Source organism: Bombina bombina, chromosome 3 (genome assembly GCF_027579735.1).
Source record: "Bombina bombina isolate aBomBom1 chromosome 3, aBomBom1.pri, whole genome shotgun sequence".
Classification (NCBI taxonomy): Eukaryota; Metazoa; Chordata; class Amphibia; order Anura; family Bombinatoridae; genus Bombina; species Bombina bombina.
In genome coordinates, this window is record NC_069501.1 from 1,137,543,835 (window position 1) to 1,137,558,704 (window position 14,870).

At 40.7% G+C, this 14,870-nt stretch overlaps 1 protein-coding gene across 1 annotated transcript in view; it reads left to right on the forward strand.

Moving 5' to 3' along the window:
- The window catches only part of ZDHHC20 (zinc finger DHHC-type palmitoyltransferase 20), a 241,653-nt gene that overhangs the window by 117,762 nt on the left and 109,021 nt on the right, over positions 1-14,870 (forward strand). Inside the window, exons 4-5 of the mRNA XM_053708517.1 lie at positions 7,806-7,926; positions 8,933-9,002. Coding sequence (XP_053564492.1) covers positions 7,806-7,926; positions 8,933-9,002 — 191 coding nt within the window. The remainder of the gene's footprint in view (positions 1-7,805; positions 7,927-8,932; positions 9,003-14,870) is intronic.

A 14,870-nucleotide genomic window follows, 5' to 3' on the forward strand; every position in this document is an offset into this window, starting at 1 on the left:
AATATGCGCAGTACCCGACTCACGCAAAAAGGCCTCCAACTCAATCTGTATAAAATATCCCACACCTGACATTTCTCATACTGTAGTAGACTCTACTCTCAACAATTTATCCCAGGTCTGCTGTCTTGATGAAAGAAGAGCTTTAGGCATCCAATGCCGTGCACACCTATGCAACATTTCTTGAATTTGCCCTTTCCTTACCACCCAAAAAAACTTTCTTGGGTGTTGACTACTGAAACCTTCTCCTAAATGGTCTTCCCAAATCCTGCCTCTCCCCCATCAATATATCATGAGTGCTTTAGCTAGACTCATCCACCTAAATTGCCAATCTGCAACAGATGCCTTGCTCTGCCAGTCCCCACACTCCCTATGCAAACAGTTATTATTAAACCTAACCTAGAAAACACTTGCAACTATATTTCCTCACTCATCTCAAAATTCTCCCCAACCTGCCTTCTTCAACCTCAAACCTATGTCTCTTTGCTCCTATTAATTCTACTTCCCTCCAAGACTTCTCATGGACTGCTGCTGTCCTCTGAAACTCTCTAGCCCACTCCATCAGACTATCTTCAAACTTGTATAGTTTCAGGCGTGAAAACCCACCTATTTAGAGAGGCTTACCATCTTACCTCTGTTTTTTATTTTAACCAAAATAAATCTTAAACTGCCTTGTCTTGCTGCTGCAACTACAATCTGTATTACAAGCTATTCCAAACCTTATTTCTTCACACCCTCAACCTGTAGACTGTCAGTTCCTCTTGTATTAATTTATATTGTGTAGTCTGTTATGTATCTGTATCCTTACCACAAATCTTGTCGTAGCTAACTCCTATTTTGTATTCAGTGCTACGGAAGTTAGCAACACTATGGACCAGATTATAAGTGTGCGCTGGTATTACAGGTAAGGTGCAATGCAAACGCGACCTCGCGTTCGCATTGCACAGAAGCATTGCGCTCACGAGAACGCACTTCCATAGGCTCCAATAGGAGACACAGCATGAAAACTAGCACAGCGAAGGGGTAAGTCGCACAGCGATGGGCAGCAAATGTAAAAATATATGTATATGCTTATATGTATAAGCATATACATATATATTTACAGGGAACACACAGTTCCCATAGACCACAATGTAAAGGCACGCCAACTTTAGCCCCCAAAAACTGCCAAGTGACGTTTTTTTTTTTTAAATGCTATTTTAAAAAAAAAAAAAAAAAAGAAAGAAAACTAATAATTTAAGTTTAGGGGCAATTAGGGGACATTTATAAAATTAACCAGAGGAGCACTAATGTAATGGCTGGTTATGGCACTCCCGCAAACAGGCAATTATTTAGCGCTCCACTTGTAATCTATCCCTTTATAAATAAATGATAATATAATTAAAAACTACTCTCCAAACTGCCCTTTATTATTAACCTCTGACCTATCTCTATTTACTGTCATAATTACTACTTCCCTCTCTTCTCCAAGATTTCCCCAATGCTGTCCCTGCTCACTGGAACTCTTTAGCCATCAGATCGTCTCCCACCTTGCATAATTTAACTCCTCTGTTTAGAGAGATTTACAACCTCCCCTCTGAAAGTTCCTCTTCATCCTAACTGACAAAATCTTGAACTGCCTTGTCCCTATGGGTACTGCAATCAGTGTGTTGACACACACCTTCCATTTCATCATAGCTCAACTTTTTATTCCCTCAACCTTGTGAATATGTTTTCAAATAATATGAAAAACAGAATTTGTTTACCTGATAAATTACTTTCTCCAACGGTGTGTCCGGTCCACGGCGTCATCCTTACTTGTGGGATATTCTCCTCCCCAACAGGAAATGGCAAAGAGCCCAGCAAAGCTGGTCACATGATCCCTCCTAGGCTCCGCCTACCCCAGTCATTCGACCGACGTAAAGGAGGAATATTTGCATAGGAGAAATCATATGATACCGTGGTGACTGTAGTTAAAGAAAATAAATTATCAGACCTGATTAAAAAAACCAGGGCGGGCCGTGGACCGGACACACCGTTGGAGAAAGTAATTTATCAGGTAAACATAAATTCTGTTTTCTCCAACATAGGTGTGTCCGGTCCACGGCGTCATCCTTACTTGTGGGAACCAATACCAAAGCTTTAGGACACGGATGAAGGGAGGGAGCAAATCAGGTCACCTAGATGGAAGGCACCACGGCTTGCAAAACCTTTCTCCCAAAAATAGCCTCAGAAGAAGCAAAAGTATCAAATTTGTAAAATTTCGTAAAAGTGTGCAGTGAAGACCAAGTCGCTGCCTTACATATCTGATCAACAGAAGCCTCGTTCTTGAAGGCCCATGTGGAAGCCACAGCCCTAGTGGAATGAGCTGTGATTCTTTCAGGAGGCTGCCGTCCGGCAGTCTCGTAAGCCAATCTGATGATGCTTTTAATCCAAAAAGAGAGAGAGGTAGAAGTTGCTTTTTGACCTCTCCTTTTACCAGAATAAACAACAAACAAAGAAGATGTTTGTCTAAAATCCTTTGTAGCATCTAAATAGAATTTTAGAGCACGAACTACATCCAAATTGTGCAACAAACGTTCCTTCTTTGAAACTGGATTCGGACACAAAGAAGGCACGACTATCTCCTGGTTAATGTTTTTGTTAGAAACAACTTTCGGAAGAAAACCAGGTTTAGTACGTAAAACCACCTTATCTGCATGGAACACCAGATAAGGAGGAGAACACTGCAGAGCAGATAATTCTGAAACTCTTCTAGCAGAAGAAATTGCAACCAAAAACAAAACTTTCCAAGATAATAACTTAATATCAACGGAATGTAAGGGTTCAAACGGAACCCCCTGAAGAACTGAAAGAACTAAATTGAGACTCCAAGGAGGAGTCAAAGGTTTGTAAACAGGCTTGATTCTAACCAGAGCCTGAACAAAGGCTTGAACATCTGGCACAGCTGCCAGCTTTTTGTGAAGTAACACAGACAAGGCAGAAATCTGTCCCTTCAAAGAACTTGCAGATAATCCTTTCTCCAAACCTTCTTGAAGAAAGGATAGAATCTTAGGAATTTTTACCTTGTCCCAAGGGAATCCTTTAGATTCACACCAACAGATATATTTTTTCCATATTTTGTGGTAGATTTTTCTAGTTACAGGCTTTCTGGCCTGAACAAGAGTATCAATGACAGAATCTGAGAACCCTCGCTTTGATAAGATCAAGCGTTCAATCTCCAAGCAGTCAGTTGGAGTGAGACCAGATTCGGATGTTCGAACGGACCTTGAACAAGAAGGTCTCGTCTCAAAGGTAGCTTCCATGGTGGAGCCGATGACATATTCACCAGGTCTGCATACCAAGTCCTGCGTGGCCACGCAGGAGCTATCAAGATCACCGATGCCCTCTCCTGATTGATCCTGGCTACCAGCCTGGGGATGAGGGGAAACGGCGGGAATACATAAGCTAGTTTGAAGGTCCAAGGTGCTACTAGTGCATCTACTAGAGTCGCCTTGGGATCCCTGGATCTGGACCCGTAGCAAGGAACCTTGAAGTTCTGACGAGAGGCCATCAGATCCATGTCTGGAATGCCCCACAATTGAGTAATTTGGGCAAAGATTTCCGGATGGAGTTCCCACTCCCCCGGATGAAATGTCTGACGACTCAGAAAATCCGCTTCCCAATTTTCCACTCCTGGGATGTGGATTGCAGACAAGTGGCAGGAGTGAGTCTCCGCCCATTGAATGATTTTGGTCACTTCTTCCATCGCCAGGGAACTCCTTGTTCCCCCCTGATGGTTGATGTACGCAACAGTCGTCATGTTGTCTGATTGAAACCGTATGAACTTGGCCTTTGCTAGCTGAGGCCAAGCCTTGAGAGCATTGAATATCGCTCTCAGTTCCAGAATATTTATCGTGAGAAGAGATTCTTCCCGAGACCAAAGACCCTGAGCTTTCAGGGGTCCCCAGACCGCGCCCCAGCCCACCAGACTGGCGTCGGTCGTGACAATGACCCACTCTGGTCTGCGGAAGCTCATCCCCTGTGACAGGTTGTCCAGGGACAGCCACCAACGGAGTGAATCTCTGGTCCTCTGATCTACTTGTATCGTCGGAGACAAGTCTGTATAGTCCCCATTCCACTGACTGAGCATGCACAGTTGTAATGGTCTTAGATGAATTCGCGCAAAAGGAACTATGTCCATTGCCGCTACCATCAAACCTATTACTTCCATGCACTGCGCTATGGAAGGAAGAGGAACAGAATGAAGTATTTGACAAGAGTTTAGAAGTTTTGATTTTCTGGCCTCTGTCAGAAAAATCCTCATTTCTAAGGAGTCTATTATTGTTCCCAAGAAGGGAACCCTTGTTGACGGAGATAGCGAACTTTTTTCTACGTTCACTTTCCACCCGTGAGATCTGAGAAAGGCCAGGACAATGTCCGTGTGAGCCTTTGCTTGTGGAAGGGACGACGCTTGAATCAGAATGTCGTCCAAGTAAGGTACTACTGCAATGCCCCTTGGTCTTAGCACCGCTAGAAGGGACCCTAGTACCTTTATGAAAATTCTTGGAGCAGTGGCTAATCCGAACGGAAGTGCCACAAACTGGTAATGCTTGTCCAGGAATGCGAACCTTAGGAACCGATGATGTTCCTTGTGGATAGGAATATGTAGATACGCATCCTTTAAATCCACCGTGGTCATGAATTGACCTTCCTGGATGGAAGGAAGAATTGTTCGAATGGTTTCCATTTTGAACGATGGAACCTTGAGAAACTTGTTTAGGATCTTGAGATCTAAGATTGGTCTGAATGTTCCCTCTTTTTTGGGAACTACGAACAGATTGGAGTAGAACCCCATCCCTTGTTCTCCTAATGGAACAGGATGAATCACTCCCATTTTTAACAGGTCTTCTACACAATGTAGGAATGCCTGTTTTTTTATGAGGTCTGAAGACAATTGAGACCCTTGGGGGAAGCCCCTTGAATTCCAGAAGATAACCTTGGGAGACTATTTCTAGTGCCCAAGGATCCAGAACATCTCTTGCCCAAGCCTGAGCGAAGAGAGAGAGTCTGCCCCCCACCAGATCCGGTCCCGGATCGGGGGCCAACATCTCATGCTGTCTTGGTAGCAGTGGCAGGTTTCTTGGCCTGCTTACCTTTGTTCCAGCCTTGCATTGGCCTCCAGGCTGGCTTGGCTTGAGAAGTATTACCCTCTTGCTTAGAGGACGTAGCACTTGGGGCTGGTCCGTTTCTGCGAAAGGGACGAAAATTAGGTTTATTTTTGGCTTTGAAAGACCTATCCTGAGGAAGGGCGTGGCCCTTGCCCCCAGTGATATCAGAGATAATCTCTTTCAAGTCAGGGCCAAACAGCGTTTTCCCCTTGAAAGGAATGTTAAGCAATTTGTTCTTGGAAGACGCATCCGCTGACCAAGATTTTAGCCAAAGCGCTCTGCGCGCCACAATAGCAAAACCAGAATTTTTCGCCGCTAACCTAGCCAATTGCAAAGTGGCGTCTAGGGTGAAAGAATTAGCCAATTTGAGAGCATGAATTCTGTCCATAATCTCCTCATAAGAAGAAGAATTATTATTGAGCGCCTTTTCTAGTTCATCGAACCAGAAACACGCTGCTGTAGTGACAGGAACAATGCATGAAATTGGTTGTAGAAGGTAACCTTGCTGAACAAACATCTTTTTAAGCAAACCCTCTAATTTTTTATCCCTAGGATCTTTGAAAGCACAACTATCTTCTATGGGTATAGTGGTGCGTTTGTTTAGAGTAGAAACCGCCCCCTCGACCTTGGGGACTGTCTGCCATAAGTCCTTTCTGGGGTCGACCATAGGAAACAATTTCTTAAATATGGGGGGAGGGACGAAAGGTATACCGGGCCTATCCCATTCTTTATTTACAATGTCCGCCACCCGCTTGGGTATAGGAAAAGCTTCGGGGGGCCCCGGGACCTCTAGGAACTTGTCCATTTTACATAATTTCTCTGGAATGACCAAATTCTCACAATCATCCAGAGTAGATAACACCTCCTTAAGCAGAGCGCGGAGATGTTCCAATTTAAATTTAAATGTAATCACATCAGGTTCAGCTTGTTGAAAAATTTTCCCTGAATCTGAAATTTCTCCCTCAGACAAAACCTCCCTGGCCCCCTCAGACTGGTGTAGGGGCACTTCAGAACCAATATCATCAGCGTCCTCATGCTCTTCAGTATTTTCTAAAACAGAGCAGTCGCGCTTTCGCTGATAAGTGGGCATTTTGGCTAAAATGTTTTTGATAGAATTATCCATTACAGCCGTTAATTGTTGCATAGTAAGGAGTATTGGCGCACTAGATGTACTAGGGGCCTCCTGTGTGGGCAAGACTGGTGTAGACGAAGGAGGGGATGATGCAGTACCATGCTTACTCCCCTCACTTGAGGAATCATCTTGGGCATCATTTTCTCTAAATTTTGTGTCACATAAATCACATCTATTTAAATGAGAAGGAACCTTGGCTTCCCCACATACAGAACACAGTCTATCTGGTAGTTCAGACATGTTAAACAGGCATAAACTTGATAACAAAGTACAAAAAACGTTTTAAAATAAAACCGTTACTGTCACTTTAAATTTTAAACTGAACACACTTTATTACTGCATATGTGAAAAAGTATGAAGGAATTGTTCAAAATTCACCAAAATTTCACCACAGTGTCTTAAAGCCTTAAAAGTATTGCACACCAAATTTGGAAGCTTTAACCCTTAAAATAACGGAACCGGAGCCGTTTTTATATTTAACCCCTTTACAGTCCCTGGTATCTGCTTTGCTGAGACCCAACCAAGCCCAAAGGGGAATACGATACCAAATGACGCCTTCAGAAAGTCTTTTCTATGTATCAGAGCTCCTCACACATGCATCTGCATGTCATGCTTCCCAAAAACAAGTGCGCAATAGAGGCGCGAAAATGAGACTCTGCCTATGATTAGGGAAAGCCCCTAGAGAATAAGGTGTCCAATACAGTGCCTGCCGGTTATTTTACATAGTTCCCAAGAATAAAATAATTCCTCAAGGCTATGGAGTATAAAATATGCTTATATATAAATCGTTTTAGCCCAGAAAATGTCTACAGTCTTAAAAGCCCTTGTGAAGCCCTTTTTTTCTCTTCATGTAATAAAAATGGCTTACCGGATCCCATAGGGAAAATGACAGCTTCCAGCATTATATCGTCTTGTTAGAAATGTGTCATACCTCAAGCAGCAAAAGTCTGCTCCCTGTTTCCCCCAACTGAAGTTAATTCCTCTCAACAGTCCTGTGTGGAAACAGCCATCGATTTTAGTAACGGTTGCTAAAATCATTTTCCTCTTACAAACAGAAATCTTCATCTCTTTTCTGTTTCAGAGTAAATAGTACATACCAGCACTATTTTAAAATAACAAACTCTTGATTGAATAATAAAAACTACAGTTAAACACTAAAAAACTCTAAGCCATCTCCGTGGAGATGTTGCCTGTACAACGGCAAAGAGAATGACTGGGGTAGGCGGAGCCTAGGAGGGATCATGTGACCAGCTTTGCTGGGCTCTTTGCCATTTCCTGTTGGGGAGGAGAATATCCCACAAGTAAGGATGACGCCGTGGACCGGACACACCTATGTTGGAGAAAGTATATGTACCAGCCAAGTGTATATGTAGTCGGAAATGCAACTTGTTGTGACACCCTCTCAGGTCATTTTATGATATTGCCTTGTGTCTGATAAAAGAACTTATACATGCAGGTAGGATCACCAAGCATAGTTATACGTTTTTTTGTTTTTTTATTAGAAATCTGTCACTTAATGTTATCTCTCTTTCTTCCCTCTGGTTTAGTTTTGTTTATCCAAATCTGACAAGGAACTGTATGAAAGAGAAGAGAGACAAGAATTCCAGCAGGAGATTCTCAAACGAGCTGCTAAAGATTTGCCTATTTACACAACAACTGCTACAAGAGGTCAGCCCGTTTACCGGTTTTATTCAGCACAACTATAATGCTTGGTTTAGACCATTTTAGTTGTCATTAAACTTGAATTATGTATACGTTTCTTCCCCTTTAATGTGTTCCCAAAGGTCCATTTTACCTGCTGGAGTGTATTTAATTATTTGCAAACATTTCCTTTATCTTTATTTGTTATTTGAAACATTTTATTTTGCCATTGTATCCCCAGCTACACTAAAAATATGAGTAACAATGGTTTTCTCTATCAAAAAACTATGTAAGAAAAGACAATAGCACTAATTAATCTCCCAGTCGGGGTAGGAGGAGGAGAAAGATTTTGAATGTAAAATGGCTAGTTGTGCCCCAATATAATTAGCATTTTAATACCTAACATAAATAAGCGTGTCTGCTTTACTTGCAGGCTCATCCCATTGTTATGGGCATGCCTTGTAGATAGCTGTAATAAACTAAACCAACTGTTCTAAATACAAAAATAAACACAAAGGAACAGTTTCCCATACATGTAATACTCTGCAATAGGTATAACAAGTAATTTGGAATTCTTTAAGGAGAAACACATTTAATATTACTGCACCCCTTTAACTTTTAGTCCCCTTATCTAATGCATACATCTAATTAGGAAACAAACTGCCTCTATACGGAGCACTTACACCATCACTGTAATATAAAGCAGCTACACCACTTACTAAGCATTTAGTATAGGAAACTTAGGGAGTTGCTCTCAGTGTGCTCAGAAATATGTATGTACATGGGAGAGGAGCATTTAAATGTGTTAAAAGTATTTGTTTTGTCTGAAATATTCAGTTAAATATTATTTAAATTATTAGGACAATATCTGTTACATACCTGCTACTGATGTTTACTGGCTGATAAGGACAGCTCCAAACAGCTCAGTTGGTGGAGGGAGACACCTCGCAAGTCTTTGTATCTTCATGAAATGTCAATTTTTATTTATTTTCTAAGACATAATTGTAACTGTGTTCTGCTTCTCTCCTTGTAGCTATCCGATATTGTGACAGATGCCAACTGATTAAACCTGACCGGTGTCACCATTGTTCAGCCTGTGATGTGTAAGTGTTTGTCTCACTAGGAAAGAATGTCCAAATTTACCTTGACATCCTTCACCCCTCTGCACTCTCCCATGTCTTAAAGGGACATGAAAGAGTAAAAAGAATGATGTTATTATTTGATTGCACTTTGCTTTGCAGATAACTGTGTTTTTAAACCCTGAAACTGGATTAAATGTATAGTTAATGTCGGCTACAGAGCAGCATTGCACTATTGGGAGCTAGCTAAGCACATCTAGTGAGCCAATGACAAGAGACGTGTGTAACCACCAATCGCCAGCTAGCTCTCAGTTGTGTATTGCTGCTGCTGAGGATGTGTACAGGCTGTTCAACAAAGAATACCAAGAGAACAAATTTATAATGGAAGTGATTTAAAAGTGTTCTAAAATTGCCTGTTCTGTTTACTGAAAGTTAGTTTTCATTTTTTACTATGTTGCCCATTAGAAAAACTGGAGGAGACATATACACACGTGATCACTTGTCACTGCTAGTAGACTGTAAATGTTAAGAGAATGACTGTAAAACCATTTAATCCTGGTGATTTTCTTCTTTTCATGTAGAGGTAACATGTTACATGCTGTTGGCCTCATACAGGGCAATAGATCAATCTATTTAAAGGGGTATTCTAATATAACATAACATGTTTTATTCTTTAAAAGGATTAAAGATGCAGTCAAACTTGCACTCCTGAAACACCCTCATTCTGTTCCGGATGAGGGAAAAGCCAATGCCTGGAGAATACACATTTATGCCTTTTTCTTTCATGTATTTGGCAAGAGTCCATGAGCTAGTGACGTATGGTATATACAACTCTACCAGGAGGGGCAAAGTTTCCCAAACCTCAAAATGCCTATAAATACACCCCTCACCACACTCACAATTCAGTTTTACAAACTTTGCCACCTATGGAGGTGGTGAAGTAAGTTTGTGCTTGATTTTTATGATTTCTTCTATGATAAGAGCTTCTAAGCATTCTAAAGCCCAATTCCTCTCGGAGTACAGTGTTTGTCAGAGGGCTATGAAGAGAGTATTGCCTATTTGATTTTATGGTTTTCCTCGCAGGAAATCTTTTCAAGGGTTCTCTGTTATCGGTCGTAGGGATTCATCTCCTAGCTCCATTTTCAGATCAACGATATACTCTTATATACCATTACCTCTGCTGATAGCTTTCAGTACTGGTTTGGTTATCTGCTATATGTGGATGGTTGTCTTTCGGTAAGTTTGTATCATTATTTAAGACTCTCTCAGCTATGTTTTGGCGCTTTATGTATTAATATAAAATTTTAAATATATGTATTTTACTTTATATTTGCCATGAGTCAGGTCTATGTGTATTTCCCTTTGCAGCCCAGCAGTTTCATTTTGGGAATCATGTTTTAGGAAGTTTGTCTTACCTGGGGTATAGTCTTTTTTTCAATTTGACTTGTTTTGATTTTTCTTTAGAAAACTTGCGGGCAAATTAGGCTTGCGAGGGCGCAAAATGTTGTTATTGCGTCATTCTTGTCGTGAGAAATTTTTTGGGCGCAAATGTGCGTCTGTCATGATGCAAGTTTGTCATTTCCTATGTCTTAGTTGACGCTAGGTTGTTTGGCATGAAATTGTGTTTGTTATGATGCGAGTTGCGTCATTTCTTGGTGTTTGTTGGCGCCAAAAAATTTCTCAACCTTTTGCGTCGTGCATCATACTTGGCGCCAAAAAAAATAGTTTTATTTTACCTCACTTCCTATATGCTCCTTGCCTTCTTTATGCTCAGAGGGCTATGGTATTTTCTTTTTTTTTCTTGCCAATTCCTGAAACTGCTATATGTGGAAATAAGATATTTCTGTTTAATGTTATTTTTTATTTTTTACATTTTACAAGATGTCTCAATCTGATCCTGTCTCAAAAGCTGCTGTAGGAACCCTGCTGCCTGAACACAGTTCTACCAAAGCTAAGTGTATCTGTTGTAAGCTAGTGTAGATTCTATCTCCAGCTGTAGTATGTAACAGTTGTCATGATAAGCTTTTGCATGCAGAAAAGGTTTCTATTAGTGCTAGTACAGTATCTGTTGTTCCTTCAACATCTAAAGTACCTGATATCCCTGTTGATATTAAAAATTATGTTGCTGAGGCGATACAGAAGGCTATGGCTGCTATACCGCCTTCAAATAAACGTAAAAGGTCTTTTAAAACTTCTCATAATACTGATGAAATTTGTAATGACCGGTAACATACTGATATATCCTCCTCTGATGAGGATCTCTCTGACTCAGAAGATCCTACTTCAGACATTGACACTGATAAATCATCTTTTTTTAAGATTGAGTATATTCGTTCTTTGTTTAAAGAAGTGTTAATAACTTTGGATATTGAGGAGTCTGGTCCTCTTGATAATAAATCCAGTAAACGTTGAAATTCTGTCTCTAAACCTCCTGTGACTACTCCTGAGGTTTTTCCTGTTCCTGATTCTATTTCTGATGTGATTGCAAATGAATGGTCTAAGCCTGGTTCTTCTTTTGTTCATTCTTTAAGGTTTAAAAAGTTGTATCCTTTGCCAGTGGCTAAATTAGAGTATTGGGGAAAAGTCCCTAAGGTTGATGGGGCTATTTCTACTCTTGCTAAACGTACTACTATTCCTATGGAAGATAGTACCTCTTTAGATAGGAAGATTGAATCTTATCTAAGGAAAGCTTATTTGCATTCTGGCTATATGCTCAGACCTGCCATTTCTATGGCTGATGTTGCGGCTACATCAACTTTTTGGTTGGATAGCTTAGCACAACGGTTTTGATTTGCATAGCATTGTTCGTTTGCTTTAACATGCTAATCATTTTATCTGTGGTGCTTTTTTTTATTTCATCAAGATTAATGTTAAATCTATGTCTTTGGCTGTTTTAGCTAGAAGAGCTTTATGGCACAAATCATGGAATGCTGACATGGTTTCTAAATCTAGGTTACTATCTCTATCATTCCAGGGTAATAATTTGTTAGGTTCCCAGTTGGATTCTATTATTTCCATTATTACTGGGGGGAAGGGAGTTTTTTTGGCCTCAAGATAAAAGGTCTAAAGGCAAATCTACAGCTTCTAATCGGTTTCGTTACATTCGTCAGAATAGAGAACAGACAACCACTCCTTCCCCTAAAGACTCTAGCTCCAATTGGAAGCCATCCTCGAGTTGGAATAAATCCAAGCCTTACAAGAAACCAAAGCCAGCCCCCAAGACTGCATGACGGTGCGGCCCTCGATCCAGTTCTGCTGGTGGGGGGCAGATTGAGATTATTTCAAGACGTTTGGGCAGGTTCCATTCAGAATCATTGGATTCAGAATATTGTCTCTCAGGGGTATCAAATAGGTTTCAGAATAAGACCTCCTGTGAGAAGATTTTTTCTTTCTCACGTTCCAACAAATCCTGTGAAAGCTCAGGCTTTTCTGAAGTCTGTTTCAGATCTATATAAGGAGTGATTGTACCAGTTCCAATTCTGGAACAGGGTCTGGGTTTTTATTCAAATCTATTTATTGTCCCGAAGAAGGAAAATTCTTTCAGACCAATTCTGAATCTGAAGTATTTTAATCATTTTGTAAGCGTCCCAACTTTCAAGATGGTGCCTATAAGGACTATTCTGCCTTTTGTTCAGCAAGGTCATTACATGTCCTCAATAGACTTACAGGGTGTGTATCTTCATATTCCGATTCATCCACTATCGGTTTCTAAGATTCTCTTTTCTAGACAAGCATTACCAGTTTGTTGCTCTTCCATTTGGCCTAGAAACAGCTCCAAGAATCTTTTCGGAGGTTCTCGGTGCCCTTCTAGCTGTAATCAGAGAGCAGGGTATTGCGGCGTTTCCTTATTTGGACGATATCTTGGTACTGGCTCAATCTTTTCATTTAGTAGAATCTCACACAAATCAACTTGTGTTGTTTCTTCAAAGAGTTCCTTGATTCTGCAGACAAGGGTCACCTTTTTAGGTTTCCAGATAGATTCAGTGTCCATGACTCTGTCTTTAACAGACAAGAGACAAATTAAATTGGTTTCTGCCTGTCAAAACTTTCAGTCTCGATCATTCCCTTCAGTGGCTATGCGCATCACAGTTGATATACTTAAATCCCTACATTCAACTCTCTCTGTCCTGGTGGTTAGTCCATCATCAGATTATTCAAGGGGCCTTTCAACAAATGCAAATCTTACAGGTTGGGGAGCTGTCTGGGGGGTCTCTGACAGCACAAGAAGTTTGGAATCCTCAAGAGGCGAGGTTACCAATCAATATTTTAGAACTCTGTGCTATTTTCAGGGCTCTTCAGGCTTGGCCGCTATTAAAGAGAGAATTATTCATTCGTTTTCAGACTGACAATATCACAAGTGTGGCATATGGCAATCATCAAGGGGGGACTCGCAGTCCTTTAGCGATGAAAGAAGCATCTCGGATACTTTCTTGGGCGGAATCCAACTCCTGTCTAATTTCTGCAATACATATCCCAGGTGTAGACAATTGGGAAGCGGATTATCAGTCTTTACATCCAGGGGAGTGGTCAGTTGGTGGATGCGTTAGCAGTTCCTTGGTTTTACCAACCTACTTACATTTTTCCTCCTCTAGTTCTTCTTTCAAGGGTGATCTCCAAGATCATATTGAAACAATCGCATGTGTTTCTGATAGCACCTGCATGGCCTCACATGTTTTGGTATGCGGTTCTTGTCCGGATGTCCAGTTGCCAATCTTGGCCACTTCCTTTAAGGCCAGACCTTCTGTCTCAAGGGCCGTTTTTCCATCAGGATCTCAAATCTGTTAATTTGAAGGTATGGAAATTGAACACTTAGTGCTTAGTCATAGAGGTTTCTCTGACTCAGTGATTGATACTATGCTACAGGCTCGTAGGTCTGTTTCAAGGAACATTTATTATCGGGTTTGGAAAACCTATATTTCATGGTGTTTTTCTCATAAATTTTCTTGGCATTCTTTTAGGATTCCTAGAATTTACAGTTTCTTCAGGATGGTTTGGATAAAGTTTTGTCTGCAAGTACTTTGAAGGGACACATTTCTGCTCTTTTTGTTTTATTTCATAGAAAGATTGCAAAACTTCCTGATATTCACTTTTTTGTTTAGGCTTTGGTTCTTATCAAGCCTGTTATTAAATCAATTGTCTGCTCTCTCTTGTGAGTCTCATTTTCTGATATTTCATCAGGATAAGGCTGTTTTGCAGACTTTGTTTACATTTCTTCCTAAGGTTGTGAATTCTAACAACATTAGTAGGAAAATTGTTGTTCCTTCCTTGTGTCCTAATCCCAAGAATACTCTTGAAAGATCTTTACATTCTTTGGATGTTGTAAGAGCTTTGAATTATTATGTTGAAGCTACTAAATATTTCAGGAAGACTTCTAGTCTATTTGTTGTTTTTTCTGGTCCTAGGAAAGGTCAGAAAGCCTCTGCCATTTCTTTGGCATCTTGGTTAAAGCTTTTGATTCACAATGCTTATTAAGAGGCAGGACAATCTCCGCCTCAGAGAATTACAGCTCATTCTAATATATCAGTCGCCACTTCTTGGGCTTTTAAGAATGAAGATTCGGTTGATCAGATTTGCAAAGCAGCAACTTGGTCTTCTTTGCATATATTTACTAAATGTTACTTTCTTCTGTTATGTGTGATCAGTCCACGGGTCATCATTACTTCTGGGATATTATCTGCTCCCCTACAGGAAGTGCAAGAGGATTCACCCAGCAGAGTTGCTATATAGCTCCTCCCCTCTACGTCACCCCCAGTCATTCTCTTGCACCCAAAGACTAGATAGGAGGTGTGAGAGGACTATGGTGATTATACTTAGTTTTTAGAACTTCAATCAAAAGTTTGTTATTTTACAATAGCACCGGAGCGTGTTATTACCTCTCTGGCAGAGTTTGAA